Source organism: Staurois parvus, unplaced genomic scaffold (assembly GCF_062004578.1).
Source record: "Staurois parvus isolate SC_StPar_1 unplaced genomic scaffold, SC_StPar_1.0 ptg000135l, whole genome shotgun sequence".
Taxonomy (NCBI): domain Eukaryota; kingdom Metazoa; phylum Chordata; class Amphibia; order Anura; family Ranidae; genus Staurois; species Staurois parvus.
Window position 1 is genome coordinate 6,436,238 of NW_028317931.1, and position 21,051 is coordinate 6,457,288.

Sequence of the window (21,051 nt, forward strand, 5' to 3'; positions counted from 1 at the left end):
CACATACACTATGTAATTTCCTACAGTGCTAACAAACCATTTGATGATTGACAACTCAATTTTCACTTTAAATTAAGCCAGAGACTAAACAGAAGTGATGATAATACCATAACAAAGTAAATTATTCTATAATAATACTTATTATACCCCAATATATCAACTGAACCCCATATTATAGATGTACAGTATACTGTATACGTTGAATGATTAAATAAACTCACTTTGGTGCTGCAAACCCCAACTAAGGTTTCCTACGAGATAGATGATAGACTGGATAGAGATAGATTGATAGATAGATAGATAGATAGATAGATAGATAGATAGATAGATGTCTCGATAGATAGATAGATAGATAGATAGATAGATAGATAGATAGATAGATGTCTCGATAGATAGATAGATAGATAGATGTCTCGATAGATAGATAGATAGATGTCTCGATAGATAGATAGATAGATAGATAGATAGATAGATAGATAGATAGATAGATAGATGTCTCGATAGATAGATAGATAGATGTCTCGATAGATAGATAGATGTCTCGATAGATAGATGTCTCGATAGATAGATAGATAGATAGATAGATAGATAGATAGATAGATAGATAGATAGATAGATAGATAGATGTCTCGATAGATAGATGTCTCGATAGATAGATGTCTCGATAGATAGATAGATAGATAGATAGATAGATAGATAGATAGATAGATAGATAGATAGATGTCTCGATAGATAGATAGATAGATAGATAGATAGATAGATAGATAGATAGATAGATAGATTGATATACAGATTATTATTAGATAGATAGATAGATAGATAGATAGATAGATAGATAGATGTCTCGATAGATAGATAGATAGATAGATAGATAGATAATAGATTGATATACAGATTATTATTAGATAGATAGATAGATAGATAGATAGATAGATAGATAGATGTCTCGATACATAGATGTCTCGATAGATAGATAGATAGATAGATAGATAGATAGATAGATAGATAGATAGATAGATAATAGATTGATATACAGATTATTATTAGATAGATAGATAGATAGATAGATAGATAGATAATAGATTGATATACAGATTATTATTAGATAGATAGATAGATAGATAGATAGATAGATAGATAGATAGATAGATAGATAGATAGATGTCTCGATACATAGATGTCTCGATAGATAGATAGATAGATAGATAGATAGATAGATAGATAGATAGATAGATAGATAGATAATAGATTGATATACAGATTATTATTAGATAGATAGATAGATAGATAGATAGATAGATAGATAGATGTCTCGATACATAGATGTCTCGATAGATAGATAGATAGATAGATAGATAGATAGATAGATAGATAGATAGATAGATAGATAGATAAGTAGATAGATAGATAGATAAGTAGATAGATAGATAAGTAGATAGATAGATAATAGATTGATATACAGATTATTATTAGATAGATAGATAGATGTCTCGATAGATAGATGTCTCGATAGATAGATAGATAGATAGATAGATAGATAGATAATAGATTGATATACAGATTATTATTAGATAGATACATAGATGTCTCGATAGATAGATAGATAGATAGATAGATAGATAGATAAGTAGATAGATAGATAGATAATAGATTGATATACAGATTATTATTAGATAGATAGATAGATAGATAGATAGATAGATAGATAGATAGATAGTAAAAAATAAAAAGGAAGGTCTCATAGTTGGCGCCAGTAGATGACTCAGCACATCAACAAAACTGAAATGTACGAACCTTTGAAAAACACCCATTATGTACTACTTAGGTACAGCAATCCTATAAAGTCCCACCTCTATTCTAATATGACTTAGATACAATTATCACGTATCTCCATGGTTTATTGCTTTGTTGTATCTAAGAAGTAAATGAGGATACTTGACAGGAAAATTATTGGATAACAATATGTGTACACACCCTCAATTACGGCATGAAGCCATCTACCTTCACCCACACCTATGCTTGTCAATAGAGCAAAGACGGAGTTATATCTCTGTGCCTAGATTTCACTCTTTTCACTTTAGGGAAACACTTTCCATGTTAGGGAGGAATAAAACAGTTAATGTTTTAACAGCTTCTGTATATGCTCCCTATTCACCAATGGCATTATAGCAATATTTATTTTCAAAAAGCAGTATTAAACCCACAACCAAAAATAAGATATATTACAGCTTACCAATATTAGATGGGGTGAGTGGCAATCATTAAATGGGGTGACTTACACTTTTTCCCTCTGTTTGTATCTCGGGATCTGGACAGTAAGACACCTTCTGTATTAAAGTGCCCCCACTCTGGAAGAAGGAGCACAGGGGGCACCTTTGGACAGCAGCATTGTCAGTTTTGGGAGGAGGGGACTGTCATATTTTGGTACACTAAACAAATTGAACCCAAACTCCAGGTAACACTTTTTAAGCAGTTACAGCAACAGTTTTGTACCTTTTGGGATAAAGGTTTTACATAAATAATAAAAGCTGTTCATTGAAAGCACCCATCAGTGGTAAATGGTTTGTCTCAACACTCCTAACTGATGCATCAGCAGGGCAGCTTGTTCTGTTGAAAAACAAAACATGTAAACAGGTCAGCAGGTAGTAGGAAACCCAAGGGCACCCCATCCCAGTTTATGCAAATACACAAGATACAGAGAAAGTGAGATATTTTTAAAGGTGCCAACACATTTTACCACAATGATGTGTAAAAACATGTATTTTTATTTAAACAACATTCATAAAAACAATTTAAAAAAGGACAAGAGTAAACCCATATCCAAGCTCCTTCCCCTCCTCCTGGCAATCTCTTCTCGGAAATGCAGTTCGAAGTTTAACCACTTGCCGTCTGCCTGCTGTTTATAAACGGCAGGACGGTGGCACTCCAGGGGCGGGTTGCCGTTAATAAACGGCACCCGCCATTTCTAGCTGTGTGCGCTCCCTGGGAGCGCGCAGCACTGCAATCCGGTGCCCGCTGTGTCCTCCGGACACAGTGAAACACCAATCATCGGACGGGACCTCTGTACGAGGTCCCGATCATGTGATCACTGATTGGCCAATCAGTGATCACATGCAAAGTAGTAAGCAAGATGTCACTTGTGATATCATTGCTTACTATGTGTGAAATCTGTGAATGATCACAGAGGTCACATGGTACAAGGCTATTCACAACATCCTTGTACCATGTGACAAGCTGTGACCAATCACAGCTCACTCAGTAGTTGTCAATGGCTGCAAGAATGCAGACAGAGAGAAAGAGAAATGATTGCTTTTACATCCTATATGGGTGTAAAAGCAATCACTGTAAAAAAAAGAAAAAGAAAAAATCTTCATCTCCCCCCACAAGTAGTACAGTGTCACCATGGTGACACTGTACTGCTAGGGTGACAGTATGTAAAAAAAAAAAAAACATAAATAATAATATAAAAAAATAAAATAAAAATGTAAAAACAATGTTTAAAAATTATAATTTTTGGTTATAAACTAATTTGGCTTATTTTTTTTTTACTAAAAAGATAACGGAATACATTTTGGCCAAGATTTATGATGAAAGATTATTTATTTGCAAAATTTTATAAGAAAAACACTTTTTTTCAAAATTTTTGTACATTTACATAGCAAAAATAATTAAAATCCCAGCGGTGAATAAATACCACCAAAATAAAGCTTAATCTGTCTCAAAAAAATGGTAAAAAATTCATATGGGTACAGTGTTGCATGACCGCGCAATTGTCATTCAAAGTGTGATAGCGCTGAAAGCTGAAAATAGCCCTGGACAGGAAGGCGGTAAAAGTGTCTGGAAAGGAAGTGGTTAAAAATTACAGTGGGGTCTCTCTACTCCGGACTATAGTTCCCACAGTGTAGTGCTGCCAGAGTCTGTTAAACTCTTCCTGCTCAGCAGCTCCTTCCTCTTGCTGATATAGATTTTAACCAGTTCAGCACTGCAGGGAAACAGCTACAGAGAGCAGCTGCAGCCAGTGTTTCTCTCACTCTCCATTCTTAGCCAAGCACCTGGTTTTTTAAAATTTTCAGCACAAGGTATGTTACTAACAGTCAAGGAGAAAGGCCTCTTGTGCTGGGGTTTTAGTTGAAATCTTCAGTCCTCTGATCACCCCAATACTTCAGCAATCACTGCACAGCATCACGATCTTCTAGTGCCGCAGGGATAAATAGAGGGACCTGTCATATGAAGAGTGCCAGCTATGCCCGCCCTTTCTGACCCCCTCCTTCATACATAGATTCATTCATAGATTCTGTACTATAATGTCTGTGAATGAAACGCAATCTATGAATAGATGGCCAGTGGATGAATGATGGTGCAGGTGCAGAAAGGACCATGCTGTGTGGCAGAGCTGTGTAAATAGTAGGACTAATTGGACAAAAATACAAATTCTTCGGCAGGTAAAACAGCTTCCACATATGTATTTCAACTGTGTTTTCACCTGAAGTTCAGTTTTAAGCCAAACACAACAATGAACTGGTTTACAAAATTGCACCAATTCCCGTGTTGTGGGCTCTCTGTTAATGTTTGGAACATACTTGAAGAACCAACAGGAGTCTAAACATAGCCCCACTCCACCTAGGATAGAGAAATGTATTTTCTGTGGATCTGAACTTTAACTTGATTCATACCACTTATATTTGAATATAATTTATAGACTTTCAGGGTGTCACAGAAGAAGATTATGAACACTTATATATAATCCCTGTTTTGGGTATAATTTCATAGTATAACATTGTTATTGACTAATTGTGATGAATCACATAGGTGAAATGAATGGTGAAACACACAGGTCAAAAACAACATTTGCAAACTGCAGATAATTTCATCTGTAGTAGAGCATGTTATTAATCATACATAAAGCCTCTTAAAATATTTTATAGTACAACATTCTCAGACCCCACCTTGAGTATAGGTGGATCCCTTTCTCATAGATATAAAAGGACAAGTCTATCCAAAGATCAGCTTCCCATCATAGTATTTCATCTCTTCCAGCACAATGACTTTCTTCGCTGTAGGATTATTTTCACTGAGTGTGATGTTGACTATTTCAGGAGGTAAGTTATACATTCTTTAAGAATACTTAAAACTTTATTTTATAGTTTCCAGATATTTGATGCAGTTAAAGACCAATGCCACCCAGAACTGAAATTACAGAGGCACTGTTGGTTTGAATGATGTAAGGCTTGGATGCAGCTGCTTGGCCATGGAAACCCATTCCATGAAGCTCTCTACGCACTGTTGTTGTGCTAATCTGAAGTTTGGAGGTCTTTAGCTATTGACTCTGCAGACAGTTCGTGACTTCTGCGCACTGTGTGCTTCAGCATGCACTGACCCCGCTCTGTCATTTTACGTGGCCTACCACTTGGAGGCTGAGTTGCTGTTGTTCCCAGTTGCTTCCACTTTGTTATAATCCCACTAACAGTTGAGCGTGGAATATTTAGTAGCCAGGAAATGTCACGGATGGACTTATTGCACAGGTGCCAACCTATCACGGGACCACGCTTGGAGTCACTGAGCTCCTGAGAGTGACCCATTCTTTCACAAATGTTTGTAGAAGCAGTCTGCATGCCTAGGGGCTTGATTGTATACACCTGTGGCCATGGAGGTGATTGGAACACCTGAATCCAATGATTTGGAGGGATGGCCCAATACTTTTGCCAATATAGTGTACATCTGGGTATGCATGTCATTATGATATTTAAAGGAGAAGTATGGGAATTAAAAAAAACAAACATACATACTCACCTTGGTATGATGCTGCAGCTGTCCCTTGTCAGTTCTAAGCTTAGGAGCTGAGCAATCACATAACTGCTGATTGCAAGTTCTTGGTCTGCTTAGAATGGAGAGCAGTTACTAGTCTCTGCTCTGCCACTCCAGTGCTCACTGGTTGGAGAGGGGGCGGGCGCAGCTGGCTTCGGCTTTCAGCCGTGCGCTGAGAGATGGAACTAGCTGTCAATCAGGCAGCTGGGTGGAGACCGACAATATGGTCTGGATCCTTCCAGAGTCTGGAGCGGCTCTGTGACGTCAGCTGACTTCTCTTTTAAAAGCAAGTCATCTAATATTAATTGTAAAGCTGTTTATAAGGAATACTATGTTGACAGAAATTGTATATGTTGTCACCATTGCTTTACATCAGTCACTCCCTTCTATATATTTTTTTTATTTTAGTATCATCTTTGGCTTGCTATTCATGTATTAACATGAAAAACAACACTCTGTGCAACCTACAGCCAGCAGTGATCTGTAACTCCTCTAGCCTGTGTTTTACACAAATAGACAAAGCAGTACGTAAGTATACATTTTACTGAAACTACTTCTTTGGGTGTGTCACCTAAATTACATCGGGGGTCAATATAATTGTTCATTTTCTAATTCTTGTTGCAATATGGAATGTATAGTGCCTACTATACTAAAGCAAAAAAAATAAGTGATGTAAACCTGCGTTCACCTTCTGGCATCCAATCAGCAAGGGCAGCTGTCTTTTTTTTATTTCTCTGCTTGTGATTGGCTGTTTATTTTCTCTTCATTTCACGTTTAAATTTGACTTTTATTCCTCATGCACACGGGACATTTTGATAACGCTGGTAATGTTAGCTGTGTAAAGTCATGTTAAAAACTTGAGTTTTTCAGCTTTTTGTTATTGTTTTTGCATTAGCGTTTAGTGGCGTTTTGCCACAATTGCGTTTTTTAGCATTTTTCTTTTTTTGCAAAATACTTTTTTTTTTTGGTCACTAGAAGTCCAAAACAGCGGTTCGCGGCGGTTCACCGCATTTTATTGCATTTTTTCAACGTTAGAATGTTTTTACAGCTAAAAAACTCCTATAGAAACCGACTAGTCCTGGGTTTTTTCCAGACAAAAAACAATGATTACAGTCTATGTGTGTATGGACACATAGGATAACATGCTGGGGGGTTTACTAGCTGTAGAAAAAAAGTCAAAAGCCAAAAACAGCTGCTGTAAAAACATCCAGTGTGCATGAGGACTAATGCAGGCCGTAGATGGGTTAAAAATCGGCCGCAAAAAAAAAAATCGGCCGATTTTCGAATCGTTAGTGGGTTAATAGGTCAGCCGTTTTTCGTGATTTTGACACATTTTTTTAATCGCTGAAGTTGGAAAAAAATCAGCCGATTTTGCCGATCGGCCGATTTTCGGGGCAATGATGGGTAAATCGGCCGATCGTTTTACCAATAAAATAACTGCGCATGAGCCATGACCTGCAAGAAGAAGAAAAAAGGAAGAAGAAAAAGAAGAAGAAAAAGAATTACAGTCCGCTTTTATATTTGACATTAAAAAGTATAGCAGTTGCAACATTGTATCTATTTGAATCCGAATAAAAACATCTGTATCCGAAATGGATACAAATAGATACAATGTTGCAACCGCTATACTTTTTAATGTCAAATATAATAGCGGAGCTCTCTGCAGGGACAGACGTAATCACTCCACTCCGCTATTATATTTGCCGGCTGTAGACGGGCCGAAAATCAGACGATTTTTTTTACCATTGGTGGTAATGTCGGCCGATTGAACGACCGATTTTTTTGTTTTTTTTTAAAAAACGGACGGTTTTTGCCCGTCTATGGCCTGCAGAAGTGTTATAAAAGCAGACAATGCCTTCACTTGAGCAATGTATGTGATTAAAGGACACCTACCAGCCCTACTGTTTGCTAGATTGCGCATGGAGAAAAAAAACATACATGGAGTCCATCTTGACACATTCATGTAGATAGCATTTTTTAAGAAAATGGACATGTTTGACATCCGTTGATTTTCCTTTCCTTGTTTCTGAACCCATTTATGCAAATCTTTTGTTCAGAGGCTTTTTGTTCAGAATGTTTAAAAGCATGGAAATACTACAACTAATAATGTCTGCTCTTATACAATGTGTCATCATGCACTACCACTCCAAGGAAACATGTAGGCTGAACCCATATGGAAGAAAAATCAATTTAAAATATATTTTAAAAATATTCTTCCAAAATATTTTTAACATTTCTTAAAAAATATATATATTTTTAAATATATTCTTCAGATTTTTTTTAACATATAACAAAGTAATTTTTACATATATTTGTAAATACATTCCAAAAATTTAAATTTGTATTTTTAAAGACATACAGTATATTTGAAATGAATTTTCAAAAATATTTTTCATATATTTTGTAATAAAAACATACAGTGTATATATATATATATATATATATATATATATTTATTTAAATATATTTTGAAATATATTGAATATGGCCAAAATTGTAGCATTTCAAATATATATCAATATATTTGGGAAGAATATTTTTTAAATATATGTAAAATATATTTTTCTTCCAAGTGGGAAGTCAGGAGCGTAAGTAGAAGTCACAGGGCATCATTGCAAAATTGACTCTTGACCAAAAATAAAATAAAACAGTGAGACGTCTTCCTCCCCAATTACCTTTATATACACAAAGATTGCCTGAAGCTAATCCCTCTACATCCATCCACAAATACCATTTACAGACCCCCTTGCAGCCAACATCAGACTTCCTTTGCAGCTAGATATCTATATACCCCCTTGCAACTTTCCATAGGCAACCTGCAGCCATCCACCAATTCCCTTTGCAACCATCCAATCATCTTCTTGCACCCACTAGATACCCCTTTTGTTGTCATCCATATTCATTGCCCAAATCCATAAACCCCCTTTGTGGTTATCCATAGTCCTATTTGCAACCATCCACAGATTTCATTTGTAGCCATTCACAGCCCCAAATGCAGTCATCAACAGGCAGGCTTTGCAGTCATTCATTGCCCAACTTGCACCCATCCACATAACCCCCTTTGTAGTCATTCCTACTCCCACTACCAGCCATCTACAGACCTTTTTGTATACATCCATAGCCCCATCTACAGCCATCCACAGACTCTCTTTGTAATCATCCATAGACTCACTTGCAGCCAGCTATAGAGCTCCTGAATCTTTCTCCAGTGGGATTACCAGCAGCAAGATGTGCTAATGGTACTTATGTTACTGCGTTCTCAGCACAGGACAGGTAGTAAAGGTAAACCTCCTTATTGGGGTACAGGTGGCAAAAAAAAAATGTCAATGGTTTTAGCATTTCCTACAAAATAACACACAATAAATACACACAATAAATTTTGGGTTTAGACACACTTTTAAGAAAACTAAGTAAACAATTAATAAATAATTGTAATAGACAATCTACCACATTTAAGTCATATTAAAAAGGCAACTTGACCATCTAATTTCCACTATCTCTGGCTTATTCTATTCTGATTTTTCAACTAAGAGTACATTAGTTCAGGCCTTGAAATTTCCACTCGCCTGCTTGCCAATGGCGAGTGGAAATTATGGTGGGGGCGAGTATGTCCCCCAGGGCCGTCTTGTTGAGCAGGCTCGGAGCTCAGGCCAGATCTGTCATTGTCACTGGAAGCCATCAGACTGCTAAATAGCTGAGCACAGTGAAAGCAAAGGAAGGAGTGTGTGCTGTGCTCTCTGCCTCCCCCTAGAGTGCAGTACCCGGCTCTGTGAGTGAACAACAAAGTACTGCAACTTTTTGTAGGGCTGTAGTGGCTTCAGGGGAGAGGATAGAGCACTTAACAGCATGCGTGCGTGTGTGTGTGTACATGTTTGTGTATGTCTGTGTATGCATGTACATGTGTCTGTGTGTATGTACATGTGTGTATCTGTACATGTGTCTGCGTGTATGTACATGTATGTGTGTGTTTACATGTGTCTGTGTGTGTGTGTGCATGTACATGTGTTTTTGTGTATGTACGTACATGTGTCTATGTATGTACATGTGTCTATGTATGTACATGTGTCTGTGTATGTATATACATGTATCTGTGCGTGCGTATTTCTGTGTATGTACATGTATCTGTGTGTATGCGTGTCTGTACGTGCCTGTGCGTGTACATGTGTCTCTGTGCGTGTGTGTACATGTTTGTGTGTGTGTATGTACATGTCTGTGTGTGTGTACAGGTGTCTCTGTTTGTGCATGTTTGTTGGTGGCGAGTAGCTCTTAAGGCCTGGCTAGTAGCTCAGGACTTGAAATTTTAAGCCCTGCTTTAGTTCAAACCTGGGAATCAGGACTAGGGGTTATGCTATCAGAAGATAGGAATATAATTCTCACAGTGATTTACTCAGGCTTCTTAAACATCAGTACTCAAGAACACAATTATAAGGTGGTTTTTCAAAAGGATTTAGGACCCCATTTCTCATCAATAGTCTGATCATTGCTGGCAATGCAGGGCTGCAGAAAGGACTATGATCCACATTTGGTGGCTGTGTCCCAACATCCAACAATACTAGACTCATGTTCAAATTATCATCATCAGGGTCACAAGAAACACATTTTCTGCCTAGACAATCCTTACTTCATAACTCCATGACCCTAGGCAGCTCCTACTCTAAATCCCTCGCTATACATATGGTAAATGCAATGTGCATGTGCATCTCTACACACTGTTCTGTCCCCACATGAAGGCGAATGAAGGTATAACTGATAATGGCTGTGTAACTTCCTACCTTCGTATCCAAGCAGTGGAGCAGACTGGACCGGCAGATGCTCAGGTTAGATGGATCCAAACGTATACACGGGAATGAAATCAGCGTGGGTTTATTTGGTCCAAAAACAGCGACAAACAGTGATACAATACTGTAAGGTAGTAGAGGTATTGATGCTGTCCTGTGATATCTTTCCTGAGGCTAACTGCTGGTCAAAAACCGATGCCTTCACAAGCCCAGGGTATTGAATGTCCTGTCACACAGCTATAAAGCACATAAAATGGCTGCAGGAAGTGACCAGAACCAAGGCTTGCCTAAAACCACGCCCAGCAGAGAAAAAACTTTACTAGCAAGAACAGAGGCATGCAGCATGCAAATTCTGGCCAGCAGATGGCAGCAACAGATCAAGACATAGAAACAAACGTGGTGAAATAAGAATTGGTGATACAATGCACAGTTAAATAACAAATATGAGGAGAACAGCACACACACTGGCGATAAAAGCAAGCATCTAGCTTGGTTCACAAGATTGAATAGAATAATGGACATGGAGTAGTTGATACGCATTTCCAAAAATCGAATTACCAAATATAACAAACTTTAGGCATGCTGGTGTCACTTTCAAATCACCTCTGAATACAAAACTGTTATTTATTATTATTATTATTATTATTCAGAATTTATATAGCGCCAACAATTTACATAGCACTTTACAATATAAAGGGAACAGTAAAATTATAATACAGTTTGATACAGAAGGAATAGGAGGGCCCGGCTCATGGAGCTTACAATCTAAAGGGGGAGGTGGTACAAAAGGTAATAACTGCAGAGGATGATCTGATGGAGGTGACTCAAGCACAGTTCTTAGGTGGAGGTGGGTTAGGCTTCCCTGAATAAATTAGTTTTCAAGGATCGCCTAAAGGCGGACAGGGTAGGAGTTGAGCGGACATACTGGAGCAGGGAGTTCCAGAGGATGGGAGAGGCTCTGGAGAAGTCCTGAAGGCAAGCGTGGGAGGAGGTTACAAAAGAACTGGAGAGCAGGAGGTCTGGGGAGGAGCGAAGAGAACATTTGGGCAATATCTGTTTCTATGTATCTATGTTGTAGATGGCCTTGCATGTTGTGGTTAGTATTTTGAGTTTTATACCTTGGGCTAGTGGAAGCCAGTGAAGAGATAAGCAGAGAGGGGCAGCAGTCAGAGATCGATTAATAAGGCCCATAAGTCTAGCAGCAGCATTCATAATAGACTGAAGGGGGGGGGTAGCCTGTGTAGGGGTAGGCCAGCGAGGAGGGAGTTGCAGTATCATGTCATAGGCTTCAAGAGACATAATGGATACATTGTGTGGGCAGCACAGTGGCTAAATGGTTAGCACTTCTGCCTGGCAGTACTAGGGTCATTGGTTTGAATTTCAACCATGGCACCACCTGCCTGGAGTTTGCATATTCTCCCTGTGCTGCATGGGTTTCCTCTGGGTTCTCTGGTTTCCTCCCACACTCCAAAGACATGCTGGTAGGTTAATTGGCTCCTGTCTATATTGTCCCTAGTATGTGTATGTATGAATGTGAGTTAGGGACCTTAGATTGTACACCCCTTGAGGGTTAGGGACTGATGTAAATGTACAATATATATGTAAAGCGCTGTGTAAATTGACGGTGCTATACAAGTACCTGCAATAATAATAATACATGTGACTCCTGAGCTCACCCACTGCACATAACATTTGGGAGATGCTTTCTTAGAATCTCTGACCTGTGACCCATCTCCATTTAGGATCCCCACCTCTCTTTTTTTTTTTTTTTTTTTCATCCCTCTTTCTAAGTTTCACTTCTTGCCCTATTTCAGTGTTTCTCAACTCTAGTCCTCATGGACCCCCAACAGGTCATGTTTTCAGGATTTCCTTCAGATGAAACAGCTGTGGTAATTACTAAGGCAGTGAAACTGATCAAATCACCTGTGCAAAATAATGGAAATCCTGAAAACATGACCTGTTGGGGGTCCATGAGGACTGGAGTTGAGAAGCACTGCCCTATTGAGATCTGGTCCTTTTGGCCATCTTCAACCTCTGAGACTGCATATATCCCACCGTCCACGAGTCCTTTTGTGTGAGTGAGAGTTACATTTTGGTGCTCTGGCTAACATGGGGACCTCCTTATTTCCATACTTTGCTTACATATTGCGATTTTGAGATATGTTGTTACCTTGAGATTTAAATATTCTGGGAATGTCTGACCTATTTCATTGGGACATTAATCTTATCCCTGTCTTGTTGTTTTGTCTTTGTTTGACTTACTCTATATGTTGCTGAAAATGTACATTGAGGGTTGGTTTACACCATGAATCGCACAGAAATGCACTGTGCATTCCTGCAATTTACATGTGATCTAAGTACAGTGCGATTTCAGCCCATTTATTTGAATGGGCTGACATTGTGCAGGACTGTAACAGATGTATTGTATGCAGTAGTGTATTTAGGTTTTGTGCTGCCCTATGCATTGATCATCAACACCCCTGCCCCCCGCCCGAGAGATCCTTCCACTACCACTGTCCATCATACACCAGCCACCATGGCCCATGGAGAGAGAGAAAGTCATTCATCTTCACAGCCCCGGACATCCCTGGGAATGAGATGATGCATACACCGTCATGAAACCCGCAGCCTCTCTCGGGAACCTACCAGTTCCACATGCCGCATTTGTCCCTTATTCCATCTCTTCTTCAGAGGGGCACTGCTGCCCCCCTGAAAAATGCCACCCTAGGCAAATCCCTTGTTTGCCTTGTGGTAAATACACCTCTGATTGTATGCACTACTTTACAAAATGCAGAGCAACTGGATCGCATGGTACTTCCGTACCATACATCCCAGTGCAAGTAAGTGCACTCCATTTGCAACCTGTTTTTGGAGTGTCATTAACCACTTCCCAACCGGCTGTTGCATATAAACGGCCGGACGGTGGCAGTGCAGGGTCAGGTGGCCGTTTATAAACGGCCTCCCCGCCCCCTGCTTGTGCGCGCTCCCTAGGAGCACGTAGCACCGCGATCCGGTGCCCGCTGTGTCCTCCAGACACAGTGAAACACCGATCGTCGGACGGGACCTCTGTGCAAGGTCCCGATCAAGTGATCACTGATTGGCCAATCAATGATCACATGCAAAGTAGTAAGCAAGATGTCACATGTGACATCATTGCTTACTACGTGTGAAATCTGTGAATGATCACAGAGGTCACATGGTACAAGGCTATTCACAACAGCCTTGTACCATGTGACAAGCTGTGACCAATCACAGCTCACTCAGTACTTCTCAATGAGTGCAAGAATGCAGACAGAGAGAAGGAGAAATGATTGCTTTTACATCCTATATGGGTGTAAAAGCAATCAGTGTAAAAAAAAAAATCTTCATCACCCCCCACAAGTAGTACAGTGTCACCATGGTGACACTGTACTGCTAGGGTGACAGTATGTAAAAAAAAATAAAAAATAAAAATAATATAAAAAAATAAAATAAAAATGTAAAAAAAAATGTTTAAAAATTATAATTTTTGGTTATAAACTAATTTGGATTTTTTTTTTTTTACTAAAGAGATAATGGAATACATTTTGGCCACGATTTATAATGAAATATTATTTATTTGCAAAATTTTATTAAAAAAACACTTTTTTTCAAAATTTTTGAACTTTTTCATTTACATAGCAAAAAAAATAAAAATCCCAGCGGTGAATAAATACCACCAAAATAAAGCTTTATCTGTCTCAAAAAAATGGTAAAAAATTAATTTGGGTACAGTGTTGCATGACCACGCAATTGTCATTCAAAGTGTGATAGCGCTGAAAGCTGAAAATTGCCCTGGTCAGGAAGGGGGTAAAAGTGTTCGATCTGGAAGTGGTTAACATTGCACTGGCACCCGCTGCATATTTCAAGTGCAGTGCGCACGGAACGTATGTTTCCAGCACCACGTTCTGGTGAGAGCTGACCCTTAAACCCTGATAACAAATTATGTACCAAAAAAGGACAACATGATCATTCAATGTTCCTTATTTGCCTATTTGTTTTTTGTATTCAGTTCACAGTGTGAAGATTACCAAAAAATGCGTCCAGGAGAAAGAATGCAGTCCAACAAACTACAATGTATTGGTGGCCTCTAAGCATACGTCCTGCTGCTCTGGAGACTTCTGCAATGAATATGCTAATGGGCAGACCAATGTAACATGCAATATGTTCCTTTTAGTGGCTGCAGTACTGATGCTCGGAATCTTCAAGAAGATGGAATAGACTAAACCAGCAATTCCTATGGAACTTGAATTTTTTTTTAGATCTTGTATATATGAGTCATCCAGGACTGTTCTTAGATACCTTTCAGAAATCTAGTATGGGTCATGCATGAACATTTTTGCAAGAGGAACAGTCTACCTTGCATACAGCAGCAAATCAGATTCTTACATTCATTCTGGCACTTTCATCTATGAGGCCTATTACGCCAAATATTTTTAGAGCAGGACAGTCAAAGTAACCCTGAACTTCATGTAAAAATATATATATAGAGAACATCTCCAGACAGTTATGTAAACCATCAGAGGTTCATATATACTGTATAACTGATCAGGCTAAGTTACTATTTTGCAGTCAGAATCCAGGCATAATTATGTTCCTTAGTAGAGTTGATGACAATTTTGCACTGTTGATGTCAGCGTTTCACTTTTTGACGTAATCACTCCACCCAAACGAGATAAAGAACTGTGTGAAAGGTGAGGTGACCCTCAGCAACTAGGTAGTCATTTATTAACCTGGCTTCAGCAATGTGAAATCCACATTGTAGTTAGGTATAACTGCACTCTGCACTTAATAACTGCTCTTTTCTCTGCTTTATTAAACAATCCAAGAGCTTTGTGAGACTATTTCACCATGTACAGTGCAATTATAAAACATGTAGCAGAGCTGAAGTCCACTAGTATGGCTGCCAGGTCCTAGACTTACAGGGGATTCTGCAAAACATATAGGCTAGAGCAGGGGTCTCCAAACTGCTGCCCTTTGCCTGCTTTTATCTGGCCCTTGGGACACTATTTCATCCACTGATACCAGTAATGGAGCATAATTCCCTCCATTGACACCAATGAAGTGGCAGAATTCCTCCCAATGACACCAATAATGGGGCCAAATGACACTAATGATTGGGCACAATTCCTCCCAATGACACCAACGATGGGGCACCATTCCTCCCACTGATACCAAAAAGAGGCAAGATTTTTCCCACTGACATCGGGACCTTTTCCACTCCCAATGACCACAGTCCAACCCCCATGAAGTCTGAAGGACAGTAAACTGGCCTTTGTTTAGAAAGTTTGGAAACCTCTGGCCTACTGCTAGAAGACTCTGGTTTGTGAGCAGAGAGATTTAGTAAAGTGTTCACTTAGCATTAGAACTCATAAAGTGAATATTTATAGGGAACATCTAGAAAAGTTCATCATGCCAAAGTGGAACCCTGAAAAATTGATCTTTTTCTGGAATTCCTCTTCAAAACTAGCAATGCACCTGATATGTGAGTGTGCCTAGGCACTCCTGTGCCTACAGCCTCATAGCTGTATGTCAAGATTTGAGGTACTGTTGCTTCTGACTTTTAGTCTTAGCATATTTGGCGTGGTATTTGGGGATTTCACTGCTGTGCTCTTTGCTGGAGACTAAGATACGAGAAAGCAAAGCTCTGCCTCCACCAAGATGGCCACCTCCACACAGAGACAAGATGCAGGACAAGACAAAGTAAGTCACCAATTAAAAGATCAGCTGCCCGTAGGCAATACTGGTGACCAATCAATTGCTCTCTTTCTGCCTGTTTTGGGCACAGCTTCCAGATTTCATTTCCTCTTCAAAGAACAATCTGATTGGAATAGAGTGGGGCGGATGACAGGCCATGTCCACTCAGTTTCAGCAGAACAGACATGGAGAGACCCTGCTTTGCTCTATGGGTGGCAAGGAGTAAACAGACTTTATCCATTTACACCCAGCTGCCTCTGATCTGGTCCACCCAAATGGAAGAGGATGCGGTCTTCCTCCATTTTTTTAGTGGTCCAGATCAGACCCAAAGGTAGGCGGGTGTAAATGAACACAAGTGAGTTTACACCTGCTGGTCCATAGGAATGAGCACTGGAGAGGAAGAGCAGAGAGCTGGAGACTGACAGTCACCACTCTCTGCTCACTGAAGACCAAGAACTGAGTGATCAGGAGTCTTTGATCTCTCAGTTCTCTGTCTAGAGGTGATGGGGGACAGATGCAGCATCAGAGCAATGCTGCATCCACCTAGGTGAGTATGTATGTTTGTTCCTTTTATGAATCCCACACTTCTCTTCTATAATACATATTGAAGGATTTTGTTAAAGGGTTTAATATATTCTGTTGCCAAATCAAGTCAATGTTAAAGCGCTGCTCCAGACAAAATGTTTTTTGCTGTAAGTTTTGCTTTGATTGCGAAAGAGTTAGAGACTAGGTTTTTTTTTGGGGGGGGGGGGGTGCTTTCTGTGTCCTTTTGGGGAAATTTTCTGCAATCTCTGTCTTGGTGACAACATTGTCAATGGGGCTGGAAGGGAGCAGAAATCTGCAGTGGAGGCACACACAGCAATAGATCTAATGGAGTTTTTGGACTTCACCTACCTTACTTTTTTGTTTTTCTGTTGCTTTGCCAGAGCATTAGAGAGATTTCCCCTCACTTCCTGTCCCAGCGACAATGTTGGATGAGAAGAAAGGAGTGAAGAGAAAAGCAAAAAAACAATTGTTCTTACTGTTCCCTAGGCTACCGAAAACTAAAAGAAAAGCATTCTGGCTGGAGATACACTTTATAAATGGCCTTCACACTAAATACAGCCTCAATGTCTAGAAAAACATATTTTTGCTTTAGTATACAATGTCTTCAAAGGATATATCAGTATCAGTTTGCATTTATGATGGTTACATTAAAGCGGAGTTCCACCTGAAAAAAAAAGAAAAAGTCAGCAGATACAAAAACTGTAGCTGCTGACTTTTAAAATACAGACACTTACCTGTCCCTCGGTCCAGTGGTGTCCTCACCACGACTGGTTTCACCGGCCGTCTTCTCTCCCTGGCGCCGGCATCTTTAGTGTGGGCACCCGGCTGTGACAGCTTGCGGCTTCGCAGCCGGGTGCCCACTGCGCATGCGTGAGAAGAGCTGCGCTTTGCGAGTGGTCCCATAGTCTTCTGGGACCTGTCACATGTCCCAGAAGACTACAGAGAGGGAGAGTACAACTTCCGCTTCCGATTGCCTAGGTGATCGCAGCGGAAGTGGGAGCGGCTAACTGTCAAATTTAGGTACCTGCTCCCCAAAGGTGCCAATCCTTAATGGGGAGCAGGGACAAAGGCTTAACTTCCCCTTTTGGGTGGAGCTCCACTTTAATGTGTGATAGAAAACTCTTCATGAGTTGATTGCATCTTGTATATATATCATATGTAATCAGAAATGCTTGTGGTCATTCATTATATATTTTACATCTATAACCAATAAATAAAAATAATTTAATTGTTATTTTGTCTCAAAATGTAAATAAAAATATTTAAAATGTTGCTTCAGTCCGATTAATGTAATGGTTTTAGGTAGACCAGGGGATGGGAAGATTCACTGTTTAGCTTTTATTCTAAGTGTCCTTAAACTGGCCATACAGTGAGCGAAATGTGACCGGTCCAGGGAGGACAGGCTAAATTGTGATCTTTGTGTAAGCTGCCCCATTTGACAGAAGTTGATTGTTAACCGCTTCCTGTCCGCTCTATAGCAGAAATACTACTACAGGGTGGCACAGGAGCGCAAAATCATATACTGTATATAAACGTGATTTCGCAGTTCCAGATAGGGGGCGCGCCCTACCCGTGCCGCCATTCGCTGCTGTGGCTGTCAATCACTGGGTCCTGGCTGGTAAATACACGCAGGCGCCCAGTGATTTCCAACAACGGAGAAGAAAACTGTTTTGTTTACTAACAGTCCTACTCTTTGTCGGCTCGGGCACACTGCTCTGGATTGCTGTGCACAGCACAGTCATCCAGAGAAGTGTGCTTACAGTGAAGCATCAACACACCGCCCCCTAGTAAAACACTCCCTACACATAGATAACCCTTTGATCACCCCCTCATGTTAACCCCTTCCTGCCCAGTGCCATTAGTACAGTGTTAGTGCTTTTTTTTAGCACTGATCACTGTATTGGTGTCACTGGGGATGTCAGTGACACCAAGTCAGTTCCCCCCCAGTGTCCTCCTCAGTCCCGCTATAAGTCGCTGATCGCCACCATTACTAGTTGAAAGCAAAATTCCAGACATGGAGCAGAATACATTTATGAAGAAATTAGATTTTTTAATTTTTGTTACTGGACATGTTTAATAGCAAAAAGTCAAAAATATTGCTTTTTTCTGAAAATTTGCAGGCATTTTTTTTCATAGCGCAAAAAATAAAAAACGCTCAGGCAATCAAATACCACCAAAAGAAAGCTCAATTTGTGGGAAAAAAGGGGTGTAAATTTCATTTGGGTGCAGTGTTGCATGACCGCGCAATTGTCCGTTAAAATAACGCAGCGCCGTAACGTTAAAAATGGCCTGGTCAGGAAGGGGGGTAGATCCTCAGGAGGGCAACTGGTTAAATCAACTTCTGTCAAAGGGACATGTTGGAAAATGTTGCCATAGATCAGCAGCTGCAGCAATGTACATCAATGTATAAAACATGGGCATATAAACCAAACAGCGGGGGCCGCAGCTCCTGAGTCACTTCCAGACCCGGCTCTAAGTCACCTGGCTCCGCCTACACATGTAGCGTCACATCACATGACTTCCCCAACAGAGAAGTAGTGGAGAGGTTCACGGTTTATTGTTTGCCATCACACTGAATCGATACTGTAACCAGGGACACTTATTATCTGTACAGGACACTTTTGTTTTGACACTTGATGTTTATATGGTAATACATTTTGAGTCGATATATTGATTCAGACATGTACTCGGGGAGATATTTATGTATGTCTGCACGGGGCTTGCACAATAATTGTACATTCCAAGACAGGAAGTGTGTTAGGGCTACAAAACACCTCCCCTATTCTCATCTCTATAACATAGGTGAAAGGTGTCCTGTAATCCACATAGAGAACTGGGAACAATGATAATAATAAGAGTCAGCAGATTCAAGAAGTTATCAGCTCACAAGATTTCTGATAGGATCAATAGGTATTCTGTTCACTTATTGAACAAATAGAACAAAATATATTAACTAGTTTCCTACCGCGCTATAGCCGAAGGGCGGCTACAGTGCTTTTGTCTGGTTCTTGGTCCATGGACGTCATTCCAGAACACGCCCCCTGCCCTCCCCCAGCGCGGACACAGCTGATTACAGGATACGGTAAATGGCCTTTTACCACTTGATCAGCTGTGTCCAATGACACAGCAAATCACCGGGTAAATACAGTTGTCGGTTATCGGCTGCAATTTCCTCACACTGTCACAGCATGAAAAAAGTACTGCCGATAACCGGCAATTGTCAGAGAAGTGATCGGAACTGATCATCAGGGCACTAATGATCAGTGCCCAGCAGTGCCGCCCACCTGTGCCATTCACCTGTGCCCATCAGTGCCGCCAACCTGTACCCATCAATGCTGCCCACCTGTACCCATCAGTGCCACCCACCTGTGCCCTGCAGTGCCACCAAGCAGTGCCACCCACCTGTGCCCATCAGTGCCACCCACCTGTGCCCTGCAGTGCCACCCACCTGTGCCCTGCAGTGCCACCAAGCAGTGCCACCCACCTGTGCCCAGCAGTGCCACCCATCAGTGCTGCCCAGTAGTGCCACCCATAAGTGCCATCTATCAGTGCCTCCTATCATTGCCCATCAGTGCTGCCTATCTGTGCCACCTCATCAGTGCCCATTAGTGCCGCCTATCAGTGCCCATCAGTGCCTCCTATCAGTGCCCATCAGTGCTGCCTATCAGTGAAGCCTCATGAAGGAGAAAAATTACCTGTTTGCAAAATTTTATAATAGAAACAAAGAAAAAAAAAATGTTTTCCCATTTTTTGCTCTTTTTTTGTTTATAGCGCAAAAAATAAAACACACAGAGGTGATTATCAACAAAAGAAAGCTCTATTTGTATGAAAAAAATTTCATATGGGTACAGTGTCGCATGACTGTGCAATTGTCATTCAAAGTGCGACAGCACTAAAGGCTGAAAATTGGCCTGGGCAGGAGGGGGTATAAGTGCCCTGTAGGCAAGCAGTTAAATGATTTATATGCTGGACCAAATGGGAGAAAAGTGAAGTTCATTGGTAGGGAGGGTATTCCTGAGGCTCTTTTCAACTCTTCTGGATCAGTTCTGCCAAAAACATCCACTTTGTAGCTTGGAACCAGGGGCAGACTGACCATTTGGAAACTCGGGCACTGCCCCAGGGCCCGGGGTCAGTAGGGGGACCCATGAGATGCCCCTGGTACCTTTTTCATAGGCTTTTTTGAGTTTGGGCAAGGACACAGGGGCCC

The 21,051-nt window shown here is 40.4% G+C and overlaps 1 protein-coding gene across 1 annotated transcript; it reads left to right on the forward strand.

Moving 5' to 3' along the window:
* The first annotated feature begins 5,022 nt into the window (after positions 1-5,022).
* On the forward strand, positions 5,023-18,114 carry LOC149466014 (lymphocyte antigen 6E-like). Its single transcript, XM_089673097.1, has 3 exons — positions 5,023-5,099; positions 6,214-6,333; positions 14,614-18,114. The coding sequence occupies exons 1-3, from the start codon at positions 5,042-5,044 to the stop codon at positions 14,820-14,822; spliced, it is 387 nt and encodes a 128-aa protein (XP_089529223.1). The 5' UTR covers positions 5,023-5,041; the 3' UTR covers positions 14,823-18,114.
* The last annotated feature ends 2,937 nt before the right edge of the window (positions 18,115-21,051 follow it).

What these genes read in the sequence shown, in the direction of transcription:
- LOC149466014 (XM_089673097.1), top strand. Translation starts at nt 5,042, where the DNA reads ATGACTTTCTTCGCTGTAGGATTATTTTCACTGAGTGTGATGTTGACT. An exon ending in GATGTTGACTATTTCAGGAG is followed by an intron (nt 5,100 to 6,213) that starts GTAAGTTATACA and finishes TTTTTATTTTAG; the next exon opens with TATCATCTTTGGCTTGCTAT. An exon ending in ACAAATAGACAAAGCAGTAC is followed by an intron (nt 6,334 to 14,613) that starts GTAAGTATACAT and finishes TTTTGTATTCAG; the next exon opens with TTCACAGTGTGAAGATTACC.